Source organism: Panthera tigris, chromosome A1, assembly GCF_018350195.1.
Source record: "Panthera tigris isolate Pti1 chromosome A1, P.tigris_Pti1_mat1.1, whole genome shotgun sequence".
Taxonomy (NCBI): Eukaryota; Metazoa; Chordata; class Mammalia; order Carnivora; family Felidae; genus Panthera; species Panthera tigris.
In genome coordinates, this window is record NC_056660.1 from 162,121,058 (window position 1) to 162,142,618 (window position 21,561).

General features: G+C 35.0%; 1 protein-coding gene across 19 annotated transcripts in view; it reads right to left on the minus strand.

The window, feature by feature from the left end:
• Nucleotides 1–21,561, minus strand: part of SLCO4C1 (solute carrier organic anion transporter family member 4C1) — a 126,459-nt gene that overhangs the window by 19,853 nt on the left and 85,045 nt on the right. For 6 of the 19 annotated variants that reach the window (XR_006219232.1, XR_006219238.1, XR_006219244.1 and 3 more), the window contains exons 15-17: nt 11,481–11,611; nt 7,676–8,137; nt 6,571–6,692 (exon numbers count right to left, since the gene is read on the minus strand). Coding sequence is in view for 5 of the 19 variants with exons in the window: in XM_042990766.1 (XP_042846700.1) it covers nt 11,295–11,544 (250 nt within the window). In the remaining 14 variants the exon portion in view is untranslated. Of the gene's footprint in view, nt 1–1,654; nt 1,764–6,570; nt 6,693–7,675; nt 8,184–10,171; nt 11,612–21,561 lie in introns of those variants that run through there. The other 13 variants (XR_006219301.1, XR_006219313.1, XM_042990766.1 and 10 more) reach the window with 11 other exon arrangements.

The following is a 21,561-nucleotide window of genomic DNA, read 5'->3' on the forward strand; positions in this document are numbered from 1 at the left end:
CCTCCACCTTCTCCCCAAAGCTTAATAGGCTGCCTCATGTTTTTCAAATTCCACATGGAGTAGCCCAAAAAAACTTTTTTTTCAAATTTTACTCAAAATATATTGTATTTCATTAAGAGCCATTCAACACAATAATTCAAGGACATAGGAGAAAAAAAATCTAAGTCTGGAAATTATCTCATGGACTATCCAAACACACAGACTAGAAGAAGTATAAATTGTATCCCATGATGATGATAAAAAAGCAGAAATATTTTCTCATTTATATCCAATATAAAAAATGTACCTTTTCCTTTTCCTAACTAGATTTCACTGATATTTTTGATAATACATTTTCCCTTGTTATTAAGGACATGAGAATCACAGTCATTTATAGTTTTGAAGACATATGTAGTCCCTGAACATAATTAAAACTATATCATTTAACAATGATTATTGTTACTGCATTTTATTTGTTACCCATGCCTTCCTTTAAATTTATTTTAGTTGAATTCAGTTAACTATATCTGTCATTGTTACCTACTGTGTTTTCAAAATCTCTAGCCTGCAAATGCCATGTTTTTGAATCACACTGGTTTTACATAATCAAATCTGAGACTCTTCACCATTAAGCACAAATATTTAGATCACTCTTATTACTATAATTGTATTGGGATTGATTTCAGTTTTCCTAATTAATATTTTCTACTTCCATGTTCTCTTGACACTTTAAAATTTTGTTTTCAAGTGTACCTGAATGGCTCAGTCAGTTAAATGTCCAACTCTTGGTTTCAGTTCAGGTCATGATATCGTGGTTTGTGAGTTCCAGCCCGGAATCAGACTCTCTGCTGTCAGCATGGATAGATGCTGTCAGCATGCTGTCAGAATACTGCTTTCTCAGGATTCATAGCAATAGATGACTCAAGTACAGGGAAGTAAATCTAAGGTGCTAAATCTGTGATCATGGTCATTTGATATGAATTGAAATTAAAACGTATTCTCTCACCCTACCCACTCATTACCCAGCTATAGAATCTCACTCTAGATACGTAAAACATAAGATCACTGCCCAAGAGAAACCAAAGGTCCACACCTGATGCTAGAACTGCTTCACAAATGATAGGTGTTTATTTAATAGACACTTTCCCCCCTAGCTTCTTCAATTCCATGTATCCTTTTCTTCCACTCATGAAACAAACAACTAGTGTAGTTTTCTTCCCTTTTAAATACATTTAAGTTCTTGCCAAAAGAACTTACCCCCTTTAGCTCTCTTTGTTCAATGAATAAAATTAGATACCTGTTGACCATTTCTGGGTTTCCAGTAATAACTTCCCCCTGACCATTTCATATCCTTCTAATTTTGTAATTGAAGAAAAATGGCAGTGATAAGTTTTAAAGTTTGCCCCCAACAAATAAAATAGTGAAAAGAGGTTCTAGATTTTAGTTTTTCACCTTATTCAAATCCATTTAATTAGGGGGAAAAAAGTTACTTTATTAAGATGTAATGTTTCACCTTAACTTTATAAACACAAGAATAGTTATCCCAAACTATGATTAAGCTGACCTTAGATGTAGTAGCATAAGCTAGAAGAAGTATTTGTATAAATGTAAAATGATGTGGAGCACCTGGGGGTTCAGTTGGCTGAGCATCTGACTTTTGATTTCAGTTCAGGTCATGATCCCAGGGTTGTGGGATCAAGCACCAATTAGGGGTCTGTGCTCACAGCATGAAGTCTGCTTGGGATTCAAACTCTCCCTCTATCTGTTCCTCTTCCTCTATCACTCTGCCGCCAAAAAAAAAAAAAAAAGAGGAAAAAATGGTGTAACTTACAGTCCTATCAAAATATCAAATATCTATGAATAAACAATGAAATATCTGTAAAAACTCTACACATAAAGTTACAAACTATCACAGAGTGGAATTAAGACATAAAAAAATGGAAAGATAAAACACTTGAGAATCAGAAAACTCAATACTATAAATATACTATGTCTCTGTTAATTGATTTGTAGATTCAATGTCACACCAATCAAAATCCAAGCAGTTCTTTTAATGGAGATTGCCAGGTTGATTCTCACATTTCTGTAAAAAGGTGGAGAAGCATGGACACCTAAGACAGTGTTGAATAACATACACTTATAGGACTACAGTAGTTAAGACCATGTAGTACAGGGGCAGATAGAACAATACGAACAAGAAACACATACAGATAGAACCTGATTTCTGGCAAAGTTGGCATGAAGAATAATAAAAACTAGATATCTTTCTAATAATTTTTGCTGAATTTATTGGATATGTGGATATCCATAAAGAACAAATAAATTAATCACTATCTCACAACATACACATGTACTTACATACAAATCATAGTGTCCTATAATTTAATCTTATTGGTGATTACATGGGTGTAATCTTTGGAATTACTTTGGAAAAAGATCATCAGAATTTACACTCACGATTTACCCATTTTTCTCTACGTGTGTTATACTTCATGTTATACTAAAAAGTATATTCTCAATAAAGTCCTTACATGGGGTGCCTGGGTGGCTCACTTGGTTAAGCAACCGACTTTGGCTCAAGTCATGATCTCATAGTTTGTGGGTTCGAGTCCCAATTGAAGCCTGCTTCGGATTCTGTGTCTCTCTTTCTCTCTGCCCTTCCCAGCTCATGCTCTGTCTGTCTGTCTCTCTCTCTCTCAAAAAATAAATAAACAATAAAAAAATTTAATCCTTATAGATTTCTTTTATAAATTAATGATATTAATGGCCTATCTATATGTATGCCTTCTGCTCTGAAATTTTGTAGATGCCAATTAGTCTGCTATGGGTTGCCATAGTAAAATATCATAGAGTGAGTGGCTTAAATAACTGAAATTTATCTGTTACAGTTCTGGAAGCTGTAAGTCCAAGATCAAGGTGTTGGCAGGTTTGGTTTCTCCTGAGGCTTCTCTCTACAGTTGTAGACTAAAACACGGACTGGAACTTTTTAGCTCACTGTGTCCTCACAACATTTTTCCTCCATGCATGTTCATCTCTGGTGTTTCTTTCATTTCTTGTAAGGGGACCTGTCATATTGGATTGGGGCCTCATCCTTAAGACTCATTTAACCCTAATTATCTCCTTAAAGGCCTTGTCTTCAAATACAGCCATACCAGGGATAAAGGCTTGAATTTTGAGGGGACACAATTCAGTCTGTAATATCACCCATTCTGATTTGGGGACCCAGATGTGTGACTTGCTCTCCCAAACTGGATGTGAAAAATATGCAGAGCCATAAGTCTGGATTCAGGATAAAGATACGACAATGAGGAGGTAGCCAGCCATAAGTGCATCTTTCCAAGAATATAATAAAAATCTTAATGACTCAATAAGAAAGAAAGAAAGAAAGAAAGAAAGAAAGAAAGAAAGAAAGCCACAAAATAATACCTTACAAACAACAGTAAAGATGAGATGGAAGGAGACAGTGACATACATGTTCATATGCCCTCGTCAAGGTTTTGGCCCAGATTATAGTCAGGGGACAGTATACTGGATACTTTGAAAGGAATGTTAAGGCAAGAAAGGTTTGGGAATCTAAAAAGAAATTAGTTTGTAGGCTGATTCACAAGATCTTCTGGCAGCCATATTAAGGTATGATGAACCACATCAAGTCAATAAATATGAATTATGCATGCACCATATGCTTAGATCTGTGCTCAGTATTTTTAAAATATATATGGAAGATTAAAAACAAAGTATATGGAGGATAAAATATTCTCCCTTCTTTCAAGGGATGCATGACCATAATGGAGAAAGAGGACAACACCATTAGTCTTACAAATAATGGGCACAAATGGTCAGATTTAGGGCTCATATAATCAATTGTAAGGAAACAGTGCCCCATGATTTTGCTGCAATGCTGTGATGCAAACCTTGTTGTAAAATTAAGGTTGACATTTAAAAAGGAACACCCTGGGGCACCTGGGTGGCTCAGTTGTTTAAGTGTCCGACTTCACCTCAGGTCATGATCTCATGGTTTGTGGGTTCAAGCCCCGCATTGGGCTCTGTGCTGACAGCTCAGAGCCTGGAGCCTGCTTCCGATTCTGTGTCTCCTCTCTCTGCCCCTCCCCCACTTGTGCTCTGTCTCTATCAAAAATAAATAAACGTAAAAAAAAATTTTGTAAAGAAACACCCTGCCCAATATGTTACTGCAATATGTTTCAAAGTATATTTGTACATAAATATTTCATTTTCAATATGTCCATAAAGCCAAATGCCATACAGATTCCCAGTCTCCCTTCTATGAGGCAACACATTTTTAGTTATGGAAACTGAATTCATATTAACCACTGAATAAGTATGTATCTACTAGATTCTTAAGAAACCGTTGACAGGTAGAAAGGAATTCAATAAGAGATGCCTGATCTCAACCCCTTTGGAAGGATTTGTTGATTTTATAATTGACTTAAATTTGAGAGGGATAACCGGCTTATATGTTGTTGTGTTTCTACATGGCCTTAGGCAAAAAAAAATTTGAATGCACAGGCCATTTCTCCCTCTTTTGTGTGTGGTTTTAAAGCCAAGAGTACAAAATATACTCCATATTTTGCTTTTCATAACTAGGAGAAGTATAGTTTGTGCTGAAGGGGTTAAGTTCAAGGCATATTTCACTACACTTTATAAAACACTTATAGGATAATAACCATTTTCAATTATATCTAGTCAGGCATCAAGACTCAACAATTATTTTTGTAAAATCTCATTCCTATTCTTGCAAGTAAGCAATTCTTTTCATCTAAAGCCATGTTTTTCAAAGTGGAGTCAAAATTTTCCGTGAACATATAGGCTTTCGCCAAGGCAGAGAGCTCTGAGGCAGACCTGTATCTTCAATTTATCAATTCATATTCTCTCTGTCCTCCTCATTTCTTTCTCTGTTTCCATAGAGATCCTTATTGTTTTGCTTTTTTTTTTTTCAGTTTCTCCTTCTCTCTTCATTTAATGGTGTTGCCTCTCTATCCTTTGTCTCTCTCTCCCTTCCTTCTTATCCTTCTCTCTGCTTCCCTCTCTCCTTCACACACACCCACAAGCATTATTTTATTTTCCTCTCTCTCAAACGTAGCACCAAAGAAACCAGAGCCAGACTTCAAGAAGTTTGTTCCACCCATACAGTGTGACCTTAGGGGCAAAAGGAAGCTACTCATGAACAAATAAAAATACTCTGCAGCAACTGCAGTTCTTATAATCCAAATAATTTGTCATGAACAGGTATGGGTCAATATGCACAAGGTCAGGCCAATAACAGTACCTCACTCTTCTGTCCAAACAGTGCCAAGTGCTGGGCAAGGTATGCAAACCAGGCCAGATGCAATCCTTCCCTGGGGAATTTTCTAACGGAAAAGACTCTCTACCTCTCAGGATCTGCACTGAAAAGATACAATCCAGGGATGCTCATCACCATGCAATTTTGAGGATCTTAAAGTCTTCAACTAATTGGATGAGGCTCATCTATATGATGGAGGGTGTTCTGCTTTACTTAATGTCTACTCATTGTAAATATTAAACATATCTAAAAAATACCTTCCCAGCAGCATCTGGACTACTGTTTGGCCATAATAACTGGGCACCAGAGTATAGTCAAGTTGACACATAATATTAACTAACCATTGCTGATAGTATGTGAACTAATTGTGTACAGATGATTTTAGAAAAGACATTGATCAACTTTTTGAAATAGTTATTTATGATATTTGTTTTCATGTGACTTGAAAAAGCATAACTAAAATACCAAACCTATGATATTAAGCAGATTATCGCAAAGAATATTTTCAAAGCTATGTAAGATAAAATAAATGTATTAATTAAGTGATAGTCCAAGCTGTATGTGTCAAAAATTTGAAGGTGATACTAAAATTACTGAAGTCTGGAAAATCCCAGCCTAAGACCTTGTACCATTACAGATGAAAATATCCTTTACTGTTAATAAAACTAGTAGACATTTTCCAAGGTAGATTTTGATGAATTAAAGTCATATGCTAAGGACAGCATAGGAGACACATTCTTTGCAGTTGGAAATGACCAATGATGTAAAAGCAGAGATTGGGTAGGACCTCTGAGAAATATTTTGACCTTTGCCCTTCCTTTTTCTACAGCTTAGAAAGATGCTATGATAACTCCAACAGCCATACTGAACCACAAGTCAAGCGTAGGATGAAAGCCACATGCTAAGCGTGGTAGAGTAGAAAGAAGAAGTAGTCAGGGCCCTATTATTCATGACACCAACATACTATTCCTTGGCTTTCCACCTCCAATTTCTTATACCTGAAGAAAGAAATAAACCTTTCTCTTAATGAAGCCACTTGAACCGGATTGCTGCTTTTGGCAGCTAAGTGCCATTCTGAGTGCAACAGGAAGGACTTCGAAGAAAATTGGAAAAGGAAAAACACTTTTACCAGCTGGTAAGTTAGGAGGAGATGTTAGAGACAGGGCATGAAAACAAACTGCTAAAACCATTCTAAAACAAACCCTAACTCAGGAAAGAAAGTGAAAGTTTTTGAAATATTTAAGACTAGTTGACAATGTTATCATAGTATTTTTTTACATTTCAACACTTACTCCGTCTTGAATCTTGTTTTAGTTGAAATGTGATATAGAAATGTGAATGTGACTCCCCGAAAATGCTCAATAAGGCTTTGATCTTGGACAGTTCTGGGTACAAACAAACCAAAACTGAAAAACTGCAAAAGGAAACATGAAAGGTCTATATGAGCTAAAGGATTAAAAATGCAAATTATGAGGACACACACACACACACACAAACTAAAGAAAAAATCACTAAAGAAAAATTAACACTGTCCTTCCATCTTACGGATAATTTAATGTTTGTTAGCTTTCATGGTGTTTACCATTATGTTAAATTCAAAATAATAAAATCTGAATTCACCAAACTTTTAGGCTTATTTATATTTTCTTAAAGACTTCTTCACTTTCCATAATTATGATTAATAGTGAAATTTTCTTGTGTGTGGAAAGATATCAAACAAAATATCAAAGTGAAATAAAATAATTTTTAAATAAGTACTTACTGGACATTTGAAGAGCACAGTACTTTATTACACGGAGGGTGATTATAAGCAGTTTCTCAATTGGAAATAAGGTATGAGGTTAAGACCATGGCTCTTTATAGTACACATGGTAATAACCATGAGGATGAGCTATTGCAATAATAAAATATGCTTCTCTTTAGTTTTTTTAATATAATTTATTGTCAAACTGATTTCCATAAAACACCCTGTGCTCATCCCAACAAGTGCCCTCCTCAACACCCATCACCCACTTTCCCCTCTCCCCCACCCCCCATCAACCCTCAGTTTGTTCTCAGTATTTAAGAGTCTCTTATGGTTTGCCTCCCTCCCTGTCTGTAACTTTTTTTCCCTTTCCCTCCCCCATGGTCTTCTGTTAAATTTCTCAAGATCCACATATGCGTGAAAACATAGGATACCTGTCTTTCTCTGACTAACTCATTTCACTTAGCATAATACCCTCCAGTTCCATCCAGGTTGCTGCAAATGGCCAAATTTCATTCTTTCTCATCACCAAGTAGTATTCCATAGTATATATAAACCATCTTTTTTATCCAGTCATCAGTTGATGGGCTCTTTAGTTTTTAAAACAAAATGTATCCTCATTGTTTAGAATGTTAGAGATTTTCTTTTGTTACCTGGGATTCAGTGCTTATCATATACTTTGTTTCTCAGTTTTATTTCTTTCATGGCCGCTTGCTTGCCACATTCTAATCTAAGGAGGTCAAGGAGAAATACTAAGAGAAGTGAAGGAGTTTTAAATGAGATGTATCACTTAAACTTAAGAAATAAAGTCAAGAAAGAGTTCTTAGCTCAGTGCTCTCAGAGAAGGCCATATACCTGGAAGGGATTGAGAGTAGTGGACATTTTTCAGAAGCTCTCTTTCATGGATTTCTTCTCCACTGCCTGGGGCCAGACATCAGAATGATTCACCTCAATGATTCAAAACCTGATTCAGAGATCTAGTTAAAAGAACTTTGTATTTCTTATTATCCTACCTTGTTTCCAGTGGCAAAATAGATCATTCAGGATAAATTGGAATGTGTGAAAGTACAAGCAAGTAGATTGGGTCAGAATCATTACTGCCATCAGAGGGGAGCCTGGTATATCAGAGCTTTTATTAGTCCTTATAGTAAGCAAAATATCCTAAACAAGTAGAAACGTGTTAATTAAATGCACATATTGATTGCTCACACTTCATATAAACTTTAAAGTGATATCCCACCTTTGCATCTTACCTGTCATATTTAAGTCCAGAGATCCAATCTTCCTGAATGTAAACAAAGTAGTATTTTCCCCCGTCGACCCTACAACTTTCAAATCACTAAGAACACTAAAATTATCATGGAATAGAATTTTTGTCTTAAATCCTATTAGGGTTCTCAATCTAAAGTTATTTGAGTCCTAAAAACCAATCTTTCATCCTTAGTTTTCATATGTACAACATCAGATGTTAATAAATGTCATCACAAACGACCCTGTCCCCTTCAAGCTTATTTTTCTGCGTTTGCCTTACTCCTACATCTTCTCCTAGTTAGCAGAATCACTTGAAGTTCTTGTGGCTCATTAACTAAATTGGGCTGAAGCTACTACAATACCCAGGTGAGAAGCTATGTGGCCTGGGCGAATATGGCAGCAGTGGAAGAAGAATTGAGAGTTAATCAAGCTCAGGGTATCAGTTTTAAGATTGAGACGATTTCCCTGTTCATGGTTTGGTCAAGGTTTGGTTGTGAAATAGAAGGTGTCATTTATGGAGACTGAAGCACTCTCAGGTTTATGGCAGAAAACAATTCAAATAATGACGCTTGATAAAGAGCTCTATTACATATTCAAGTACAAAAGTCAAGCAGGCATTGATAGTTACTGACATCTGAGTTTAGGAACACAATGAATGCTTGAGATATAAAGTAGGGAATTACAGGTGTAGAAGATGGTATTTGAAGCTTTGAAATTAAAAATTAAATCAGACCATCTGGATGTGAGTGTAAATAGAAAAAAAAAACGGAAAGAAAGAAAGAAAGAAAGAGAAAGAAAGAAAGAAAGAAAGTTGTGCCAATAAGCACCATATGCTCCAAGATGTAGTGATTCAAAGAGGAGAAAAACGTGCAGGTAGTGTGCTACATGAGGGGCAAGTCTTTCCTAACACCACAAGGGTCTCTGTCCCAATTAATGGAGTTTGATAGTAATTCTGGCTACGAGTTAAAAAAAAAAAAAAGGAGAAGAAATCAGAGGAGTCTAAAAAGGAAACACTTGTGAAGTAAGAGTAAAATTATGTGTGCAGGGTTCTGAAGACTGTTGTAACCCAGAAGTCAAGTAAAGAAAATATTGGAAAAGGTGAGATAGACCAATGGTGTTAAATGTTAAGAGATCCTGTAAGGGAACACTGTGGATCATCCACTGGGTTTCAAAGATAGAGATCACAAAGCACTTATACAAGAGTAACTTTAGGGGCACCTGGGTGGCTCAGTCGGTTGAGTGTCCGACTCTTGATCTTGGCTCAGGTCATGATCTCACAGTTCATGAGATTGAGCCCTACATCTGCACTGACAGCATGGAGCCTGCTTGGGATTCTCTCTCTCCCTCTTTCTCTGCCCCACCCCTGCTTTCATGCTCTCATTCTCTCTCTCTCTCAAAAATACATAAATAAATATTTTTTAAAAAGTAACTTTAGTGGAGCAGTGGAAATGCAACTCTGATTAGAGTGGGTTGAAGAGAGAATAGGAAATGAGTAAACAGAGAGAATGAGTATAAAAGAAGGTATTGGACCTAATGTCTGCAGATATTGTTTTTGATTTTCACAATAGCATAAAGTTATAAATTACAGAGAAAAATAAGAACACATTGTGGCTACTAGGAAAACCTCATTCATATCTTTCCTAAATGTCCTGAGTCACAAACAGGCATGAATAAAGAAATTTGCTATCCCCTCAGCACTGAAACCGGTTATAGTATATAAGTCACCCTAAATGTGGGGCACCTGGGTGGCTCAGTCAGTTGAGCAGTCAACTTTGGAGCAGGTCATGATCTCAGTTCGTGGGTTTGAGCCCCATGTTGGCCTCTGTGCTGACAACTGGGAGCCTGGAGCCTGCTTCAGATTATGTGTCTCCCTCTCTCTCTGCCCCTCTCCTGCTCATGCTCTGTCTCTGTCTCTCAAAAATGAATAAACATTAAAAAATTACAAAAATAAATCATCCTAAATGTAATTGTTCCTCTACTCCAAAATGGTGTGGTACTGTTGGAGTTGACAGATAGAAACAGAGATAGAATAGATATATATATCCAAATGTGTGAATAATGGAAAGAAAAGATCTTACAGAACTCCATGTGTGGTAGAAATACAGTCTGAGCATTCCACATGGTTTCTCATATCACAGTATTATTCTTAAAGTGTCTTTCTTATTTTTCACTTATTCTATTATTATTCACTTATTCTATTATTATTCACTTATTCTAGATCATTCATTTTCATGATGTTTCACTTAATTTATTTGAGAAAAAGAGAACGAATATTTACATGAATCTTTTAGCATTACTGGGAAAAACAAAGTAACAATCTACTCTTAGAAGTGCCTATTTATTAGCATTTATTTATGCAAGTAGGAAAATAAAGGCAGGTCATGTGTAAGAAGTGCCACGTTTGTTAAATACCTCCTGATTTATATTTTTCTCTTCATAAGCTTCTTTCTCCTTTCAATCACTATATACCACTAGGATCTCAAGAAAGGAAATAGATAAATATCATTACAGAAAGGAAACACTGATTTAAGGGAGATCCTGACAGAAGACATCTTGGAAAACAGCTGGGATGACAAAAAAAAAATTGACATGTTGAACAATCCCAAAGAGAATACATTACCAAGTTATCAGAATTAAAATTATTTGAGTTGCTGAATTTGAATGAGTTTACTGTATTATAAATTAATATAGAGAGGTTGGCATGGAAGGACATGAGAACTGTGCTAGCCTACAAGGTCATAGCATTGTAAGAAAAAGCAGATAAATTATAGGAAGTAAACACTATTATTTGAATACATAAATATCAAAACATAAATATTTAGCCCTAATACATGATTTCACATAATGGGTTTATTATTCCTAGAAAATTTATTTTGTGAGGAAAGGATGTTAGTCCAATGCCTTACCTCATAATTCTTCACCCTTTCTACATATTAATATGGGGGGGGGGGGAAATGCAACTTTTCCCCTTTAAAACAAAGGTTGATGTTAGCATAATACGAGCCTCTCTACTTCCAAATTTCAAATGATGAAATGCAAATTTTGGAATACCAGGAATGACCAAAAGGATTTTTTAAGCATGTGACTACAATTAAAGCTAGATGATACGTTAGGCTGGGAGAGAAAATTTGATTTGATAAAAGCAGCTTCTCCACCCTCAGTAGGCTTGTCCTTGCTTTTATGACACTCAGTAAGAAGGCACTTTACCTTTGTTTTTAGATTAAGTACGACTTGTCCATGTTCCTGATGGCTCTCCGGTGTCATCTTTGTACTGTAGCGATGTTATAGAAGAAAACACAGAGCTGATCCATATCATTTTGAAGGCAATCTTTTTCTACCTATTGATGGGCCAGTTTCTAAAATAGTATAACTGAAGATGGAGATTAAGCTCCATTTTCCTAGATGACCCTCATAAAATATCAATGACAGAGACAAATAGCAAGAATCTGAAAGTATCGCAGTATTTTACAACTAGAATTTTTTTTGCTTTTTTTTTTTTTTAACGTTTATTTATTTTTGAGACAGGGAGAGACAGAGCATGAACGGGGAAGGGTCAGAGAGAGGGAGACACAGAATCCGAAACAGGCTCCAGGTTCTGAGCTGTCAGCACAGAGCCGCCCGCGGGGCTCGATCTCACGGACCGCGAGATCATGACCTGAGCCGAAGTCGGCCGCTCAACCGACTGAGCCACCCAGGCGCCCCTGCTTTTTTTTTTTTTAATTCTGAAGTTTTTCTATTAGGATGTTCCTTTAAAGGCTGAATCAATGATGTCAAGAACTTTTCAGAAACCCCATGCTCTGGATTTTGTGATTACAATAAAGCTTTTGCACAGATGCCTGCTATTTACTTATTTGTTTTGCTACACAAAGAAAAATCTCATTCCTGAAAGCAGAGATGCTCACTTGATTTCTCTAAACTTAGAGAATTAGAATATTGTGAAAATGGAAAAAAAAAAAGATCTCTGGATCCCCAAAGTTACAGGTAACAAATACCGTATGAAAGAACAGGGCCAAATAGTCAAAACTAAGAATGAATAGCATATTATTATTACAGTAATTATTACAAAGAATAATATATAATTATGATTAATTAATACCATATTTAATTACATAAACCCATATTTCTTCTCATAATTTCATTCTAATCGAAGGAAAGGCAAGTGGTATGCAAGTATCCAGGCTCCGATCTATGGATACCCCTAACAAATCCTTTAAATCTCACCATTAAATAAAAATAGTAACTGCATTTAAGAGCTCCTTTTATTTATGGACATAGTTAATTAAAAATAAAAGAGTACCTTTAATTGAGAACTCCATTTCCTAATATTTATTCCTTTGAACCACCTAATTCCACAGAGGATAATGTGTATAATCATGAGAGAAAAAACGACAAATCATCAGACCTTTCTTTTTAAGTTTGGTAATTTTCAAGAAACTTTGTTCTCAGGCATAAGGAAAAACAAGTGAGAATATTTGTATTCTCTGTAGTTTACCCTTTTCCATTTTCAAGGCTTTAACCAGATCTTTAATTTTTTTTTTTTCTGAAAGAGTTTTGCAGGGTAGGAAAACAAAATCTGCTTGAAGCCAAATCTTTGCTCTGTTTTTTGAAAAACATTAGTCTAGTGAAAACATTATTTTAAGTGTGATGGGGAGTGGGGGGAGAGGAAGAGACAAATCTTTTAGAGGATTATGACCATTCATATTGGGAAGTAAGCCAAAGGAAAAAGAAGTAAAATTAATGCAGTTTTCTTCCCTCTGAGAAGACAGCAATCCTGAAGAGTATTTTAAGCCTTTTTTCAACATTTTCCCACCTCTTCATATTTGCCAGCAGTGATAAAAGCCAAGAGAATGCATTGAAAGTGTGGTAAAAAGGTCAATTGAAGATTAGAGGAAGATAAAGAGGCATCTGGGGGTAAAGTAGCATTTCTATTTCTCTTCTAAATTCTCTGACAGTGGCAATGCTGGGCCAGTAAACTTTGATGTGATATAACTTTATTTCTGATTTATTTTGTGAAGAGAAGTAAAAGTTATAAAAGGTAAATAGTGATTACAACTGATTTATTTATACTGCTGTTTCTTTCGTTTTATTTATCAGTGGGAAAAAAGTCAAATGTTGTCAAACAATGTAGATGATTTCCTATGGTCTTCTACTTACCCAGGGCTTCTGTTAGTATTCAGTACATTTTATGATGCATGTTATTATTTCTAAGTATTGAAACCCATTTCCTGGACTACGTTTAGTTATAGGTTGTTCAGAACAATTATTTACTGGATCTAAACCTGCCTCAAAAAGATACTTTGTGTGTGTGTTTGCAGGGAGAAGAGAATGAGGTTTCATGTTACTATACCTTAAGTGTATTCTTTTATCATTTTATAGTGGTTAATTTGAATAACAAAGTCATTTAATCTTCTCAAATCTCCATTTCCTCATCTATTAAACTCACCTGAAAAGGTTGTGTGGACTCAAGAATTTAACATAGGTGAAGACATTTGGACTGGTTTTAGGAACATAACAGGTTCTGAATATATCTGATCTGTATTGATTTCGTCAAGTGCCAAATATGAGATAATTTGAATGCATGCAAGGATATATATGGCGTGTTCTGTACTCTACATTTTTTTTTCATTTTTTAAATTTATTTACTTATTTTGAGATACAGAGCATGAGCAGGGGAGGGGCAGAGAGAGGAAGAAAGAGAATCCCAAGCAGGCTCCGCACTGTCAGCATAGAGCCCAAGGTGGGGCTCAGTGCAGGGCTCAAACTCTGGAACCTTGAGATCATGACCTGAACCAAAATCAAGAGTTGGATGCTTAACCACTGAGCCATCCAGGTGCCCCTGTACTCCATTTCGGAGGCACTTTTTATACCTAGGCCAGTAGCAGACCAATAAGATATAACCAATAAACTTTTTACATTTTAGCATTATGTTTCTGATGATGATTTGGGAGAGGTCCCTTACGTTAATTCCTGTCTGAACCATCGGGAACCTTTCTACCAACTCTTTCAGCACTGACTGAATGGTCAGCAACACCAGCACTATTGACAATACCGGAAGACTCAAAGTTAATTGGGCTAGCAGTCTGCTTATACCCCATGGATCGACTTCCCCCATACTTCTCTTCTCCCCAGTTGTGGTACTCCATCATGATTTTAGTCATGACCTTTCTTTTATTGCTTAGGAAAAAATTACTAACAGGTCATGGATAAGCCACATAGAAAATAGCAAGCTCATAATAAATACGCCATGGAACAAAATGACTGGCAGATAATGCCCTGGTATAGGAACTAGGTGGATAGAGGACACATTTACTAGATTTGTGTGACAAGGAATGTAATTTTTATGATTTGTTTAAGGCAGAGATTTCCACATCTTCTTTAAAAAAATAGGCAATATGATAAAAGAAATGTATGTTTTATGCTAGCACTATGAGGACACTTTGACATTTCTTTCCATTTTCTGACAGCTGTTTTTGCAAGTTTCTCTATAATATTTCCATAAATCAGTAGCTGAGTATATAAAATTATGCAGTCTCCATAAAATCACAGAAAACCTTCCTTAGGTAACTAACTTCAATATTTTCAAAGTCTTTGTTTTATATATTTTAAATGTTAGCTTAAAATGTTGGTTTAAATTATAAGCAATCAACTTCCTGGCACTTTCAGCAGGTTCCATATATGGGTCAAACCTGCTCCCATGACTAGAAAATTCCCTCAGGATGCCAGCAAGTAGGGCAAAGGTCTGTGAATAAGCTCCCTAGGATGTGCTGAGGGAATGTGGTTGGGCATTGATAGTATCTTAGTTTAGTAAGAAATTCTAGAGTCCAAAGATTTATGATTTGAATCTGTGTGACCTTGAGGCAAGTAACGGAATAAGTATAGTCAACAAGAAGAGCAATGTGTAAATCCAGTTTTGGTAGCACTGAGTATGTGATTCTATTTGGAGAATCAGAAACGCATGTCTTGGACTTGAGAACTGATTCAGGCAACTTATATACAATATAAACAAGAAGACAGTTGGGAACAGGAGAAAAAATGACATCCAGGAGGCAAGAAAAGAGAAAAAAAAGAACAAGCTTAAAGTTTAAAGAACCATATATTTAACAAAATGTCATTTGTATTGGCATTAAACTAACAGCATTATGCTAGTTTTGCAATATTGGAATTTTTTATCCAAGATATTTTGCCTCTCACATTGATTTGGAGATGTACCGAAGTTCATGGAATATTTGGTTTTGCAATATTAAATTTTCACCTATCACTGATCTGAGGGTGGCTATATGAGGAAATGTACAAACTAATATTTACAAAAGTAGATATAGTTCCCCAAGACCTTAGTTTTCAAATGTTGAAGAATAAATTACTCTTTGACTTTCAGAAACAATACCCTCAGGAAAGCCTGAGAACAAATGTAAAAAACTGAAGTCAAAACTAAGTTCAGGGTGCCTGAGTGACTCACTTGGTTAAGCATCTGAGTCTTGATTTCAACTCAGGTCATGATCTCTTTGTTCCTGGGATGAAGCCCTGCATCTGGCTCTGCACTGACAGTGTAGAGCCTGCTTGGGATTTTCTCTCTCTCTCTTTCTCTCTCAAGTAAATAAACTTTGAAAAAAAAAAGAAAATTAAAAAAACAAAAGTTTTATCTTAGTTAATTCTGAGTGATTAAAAACAAGATACTTCATTGAAAACTAGTCTGTAATCTTACTTATTTGTACACACTATCATACACCCCAGATTTTCCCTTGCCTTTGTTCAATATTAATGCTGTTTTAATATTCATGAATTCATAAATAACATAAAATAACACTATCACTGTAAAGTTAGCCATTGTTGGGATTGCACATGTTACTGTTCCAGGCAGTGTCATAGTTCAGGTCCAAGAGCCTCGTATTTTGTGACTAGAGAAAATATGATGGAATACAAGCATGTCAGAAAGGTACTAGTAGGAGGGAAGAGAAAAAAGACTGCGAGGTCCTTTTTGGGAGATCCTTCAGGCTTGTTATTTCTCGTGGTAGCATCTTAGCAACATTATGAACTTTTTATTTTATTAGTTTAATTTTAAAGCTTCTGATATATAGATATTCAGTGAATTCAGTAGATGATTTCTCATTTTCTCAATCTTAAAGCTTCAGACTTGATAAAATGAAGGAAATTTTCAACTTTTAATGTTTGTGGGCCCACCCTGCTCAAGGGGTCTCAGAGGAACCATACTTTAACAGTCACCCAAATCAACAAAACCTCAAAGCACACGGACTCAGTTTCTGCCCAGAGTACACATTGTACATCTGCTTCATTAACAAATAACCTTGGAGGAAACATTCTAAACATAAAGATACGAGTAAAACCTCCTTAGTTCCCACAGGATTGGAATCATGCAGTCCTGCATATATTAAAAGCTTAAGATAAGGTCTGTTACTTTCTGCAATGCCTTTTGATTTGTAACTCTTTATGTAAAAAGTATATACAACCCTGAATGGTCCTTCCGTGGAGCACTTTCTTCTTTGTGAATGAAGATCGTGTATCCTGGGCAGCAGTCCTAACTTGGACTTGAATAAAACTCTTTTCCTTTACCTTTAATTTTTTTAAAAAAGGTGTATTCATTTGTATTGACAGACTGCTTATCAGTAATGGAGAAATAATGATTACTTTGATTTTCAGAGTACTTTATTGTTGTGTGTACACAGACCTTTTTAATTCACAAAGCTCTGTGGAGCACATAACTCTTAAGGCACACATTGACCTAAAATTTATTCCATGTGAATGACTCACAGAGTCTGCCTTTCTGACCAACTCCTGATTGTTTTAATGCCATAAGCTGCCTGTATTTAGTTTTCAACAAAATAATGTGCTTCAGAGCATAAAAAAAAAAAATGTGCTTCTGTTCCTAGAATACTTCTACTACTGTGGAAAAAAAAAAAAAAAAAAAAAAAAAAAAAAAAAAAACAAACCCTTTAACTAAAACTCAAGGTTTGATTTCTTCTATGAGAAAAAAAAAAAAAAAGAAAGAAAGATTATGTGTGTGGGTGTGTGGACACTGAAAACTTGGAGTTATATTTAACCATTCATAGCAAATGAATCTAAAACACTTTTTTTTTTTAAATAAATGCTGGCAAGCATTGAGCCTGTATCCATACAAGGTAGAAAAAACTTGGCAATGAATCAAGACTTTTTGCATTCCCTTGACTGATTACATTCTTCATTGTTTAGCTAATTATTCTGGCATCATGTGCAGACACAGAGTCCGTGTACATTCCATATTTTCAGATAAATCCCAAATCTCAGAAATCAGGACTTTGAACAAAGTCTTCAAACAATGGGCTTCCCTTTGAGATACATCAATTCCTGTGCATATTTTTCATAAATACATGCATGAAATAGAGTGAAAGATGATATGCTATCAAAGGTGTATCAAAGTTTAAGAAATTGTAACTGAAGGGGGGCGCCTGGGTGGTTCAGTCAAGTGCCTGGCTCTTGATTTTGGCTTAGGTCATGATCTCATGGTTTGTGAGTTCAAACCCCACCTTCAACTCTACACTGACAGCACAGAGCCTGCTTGGGATTCTCCCCTCTCTCTGTCCCTCCCAAACTCACTCTCTCTGTTTTTCTGTCTCTCTCTCAAAATAAAGAAATTGTAATTGAAGGAAAATTTTAGACATTCCACTAAAACACCCACAAAACCCTTTGTAAGTCTCTGTTATTCTCCATGAAAATAGTTTCCCTGAATAAATCAAAAGGTTTTTAACTTTAAGCTTTATATAAGTAATATATACATAGAGTTTGAAATGTCAAACAGTGCTGAGATCTTAATAAAAATAAGTTCCACTAACACTGAACTCTTCACCCCACTCCCCCACACATATTCCAACCTACTGACTAGAGATAATTATTTTCAAGTTTGTTTTCTGTTTCTTCTTATTTACTAGTTACTAAATAATATTATTTGTTGTTAATTCATTGTCAGTTATAGATGGTATCCACTAATTTCTTACTAAGACAGGTAAAAATATATTATTTTTATAGAAGTAACATTAACACACAATGTTATATTAGTTTTAGACGTACAACATAATGATTCAACAAATCTATCCTTAGGCTATGCTCTCCACAAGTATGGCTACCATCTGTCACCACACCACGCTATTACAATACTATTGACTATATTCTTTATACCATACCTTTCTTCCTCATGACTTAATTCGTTCCACAACTTGAAGCCTTTACCTTGCACTCCTCTTCATCCATTTTGCCCATCACCCTCCAAAATATCATATTTCTTACGTGTTGCCCTCCATTCATTACCTACTGTAATAATTTTTATCCAACCTGTATTCAGTCATTTATTACTTGTATTATCACATGTTTCTAAAATAAGTATTATAATTATGCTTCTATTTATATCAATCTTGGTGGTGGTGGTGTTTTCTGGCAATCCGTCCCTTCCCTTCCCTTCCCTTCCCTTCCCTTCCTTTCCCTTTCCTTTTTATTTGTATGTTACTTATTTTTGAACCTTGGGCTGTTTTATCCAATATTGTGGCCATCAGTGTCTAAAACACATTATCAGATTCTATTTGCCAGGCTCATGTTTTCAGTTCCAGCCTCACAAGTAACTATGCTAAATTTGGTATGTTTGTATCCTTCAGCTCAGCTCCTCATCTCTTCCTTCCTCTTTGACTAGTTACGGTCTTCACTGGTTAAATTTTGCTGGAGAATTTATTTCCCTTATTCCGATTATTTTTGAAATATCCAGTTGAGGCTATTAGAACCTATTGTAACAAAGAATTTTGAAACAACTCAGGAAATGTAAACAATTCAATTAATCAATTTATCAATAAATACTGATATTTAATCAATAAAAAAACCTGCTTGATATTCTGTGGGAGAGAATGGGAGAAATTTGTTGGACATGTTCAGGTGTATAAAATAATAACAAGAATAATAGAATCTTTCTCTTTAATTATTAAAACATACTATCAGATACCATGGGAAGCATTTTTCATAGAGAAGCATTGGGTAAAAAAGCTGTCAGTTCTGAATAAACATTAGGATTCTTATTTAAATCAACATGTTTAGGAATAAGCCTCAGACATAGCATTATATAAATCATTAGGCAAATCTAATGTGTGAGCCAGGTATGGAACTTGAGACAAGAACCTGGGTTTGGAGATCAGTTATACTACTTAATTGTTATTTGACATTCTTAAATTGGTTTAGTTCCTTCATCCCTAAGAAAACTGTATTATCTATATCTTATAGTTATGTAAAAATCATATATGAAATCTAAAATAATGATTACTTTTTCTTGAGAATAAACATGTACCAGGCGCTAAACTAAGTAGTTTTACATATAGCTTTTAATAGGCATTCTAACAGTACATGGCAGATATCTACTTGATCTAAATATAAAAAGTAGAAGCTTAGAGATGTTGAAAGTGTCACTCAAGGTCACACAAACAGTATTTTAGGAAATGGTTTTCAAACACTGCTATGGTCACTGAAGAACTTAAACTCTTAGATACTACATTGGCAATAATAGGCCCTTAAGAAGTACTGGCTATTTTAATTTTATTTGGAGAGGCTAGCTGGGTTATTGGTATTCTTGGCTAAACTTATCACCCTCATAGACTGAGAAAAACTCTCTGGAAATGCCCTCTATTCCAGACAAATAAAGGGCCCTCATGTTACACTAGCAGTGTTTCCTCAGAGGACCTCTCTGCCAACCATTGAATCTGAATGAATCTGAATCTGTTCCGATTCAAAAGGACAAGCTCCTCGGTCAAGTTCTTAACTGTAAAACAATAGAAATGATCTGAATCACTCCTAATGGGGCAAGTCATCTAAACTCTCTGAGCCTTAATTTAATAGAAAATTTAAAAATGAGGTGTGTCTAAACGATTTTAGTTACTCAAAAATTCCATCTAGTTTCATGATTTTCCATCATTTTTATCACATTTTTTCTTTTCTGTCTTACTTTTAAGAAAAAGTATGCCTCACAGAAATTTTAGAAGTTATATCAGAGATCCCTTGGTACCTACGTGTTGACATTCAATTGATGCATTTAGGTACAACATTGTCTTATCAACCCTCAGGCTGACACACTTCATGAATGATAAAATGAGTCATACACTTATTATTTCACTATTCTTCAGTGTGATTTAAAAATATTTTTTTAACTTTTATATTGCACAAAATAATTTCTCATGGAAATGTGATTGAAAGAAGAAAGTTCTAAATGAAAATAATAATTTCGTAACTCAAAATCGGAATCACACCTGCATTAAAAAAAAAAAAACACACAAAACACCTGCAATTCTTCCAAGTGTTGACAAACAATTCTACATTATTTCTGTTTCTAAAATTAATTGGGAAGTAAGACATCTGAGATTAAAAAATACATTATTTTTGAGTAGCATAGTTCAAGAGTAACCCAATGTGAAAAAAAAAAGCTAGTTTTTCTGTTCTGATTTCTACACCAAACCTCCTTATAACTGAATTTTCATATTGTATTTAAATAAAAACAGAATATGGAAATGAATTGGTTAGTCTTCCTGACATAAGTATTTATTACAATATTTACTCGATAAGAAAACTTAATAATATAGTATGACCGGAGTCCAGAACCTACTTTGCAAATAAATTCCTACCTATTATAAACTTGAAAAACCCAAAGTCTTTTTTCTCATATAATTTCTAAAAGACATGAAAATTATGTGTACTTTTTTTAAAATCTTAGAATTTTGCATGTCATATTTGGATGTAATTTAACATTTTAAAATATTTTATTTTATTTTCAATTTTGTAAAGATACATCATTCGAAGTTGTATAATTTCCTTCAAAATTTCATTTGTCTAAGAGATCTTGTTCTTTTCCTTGACTATCTTAACCTCATATACTTCCATTGGTATTCCATGTGTTATTTTTTATGTTATTTTTTTAATGCTCTGTAATCATAATTTGTCAAACAGTCCTGCAAAGACAGTATCTTTCATACTTTTTAAAATTATTATGTTCTTCCACGATTACTACCGGATGATTTACAATGTCACTCTAATCTATCTTTCTTTTTTTGGTTTGTTTTTCAATCTATTTCACCCCTCCTCCTCCACACCTTCTCTCTGGAAACCACCTGTTTGTTGTCTGTATTTAAGAGTTTGAGTTCGTCTTTTTTATTTGTTTTGTTTCTTAAATTTCATGTATAAGTGAAATCATATGGTATTAGTCTTTCTCTGGCTTATTTCACTTAACATTATATCCTCTAGGTCCATCAATGTTGTTGTAAATGGCAAGATCTAA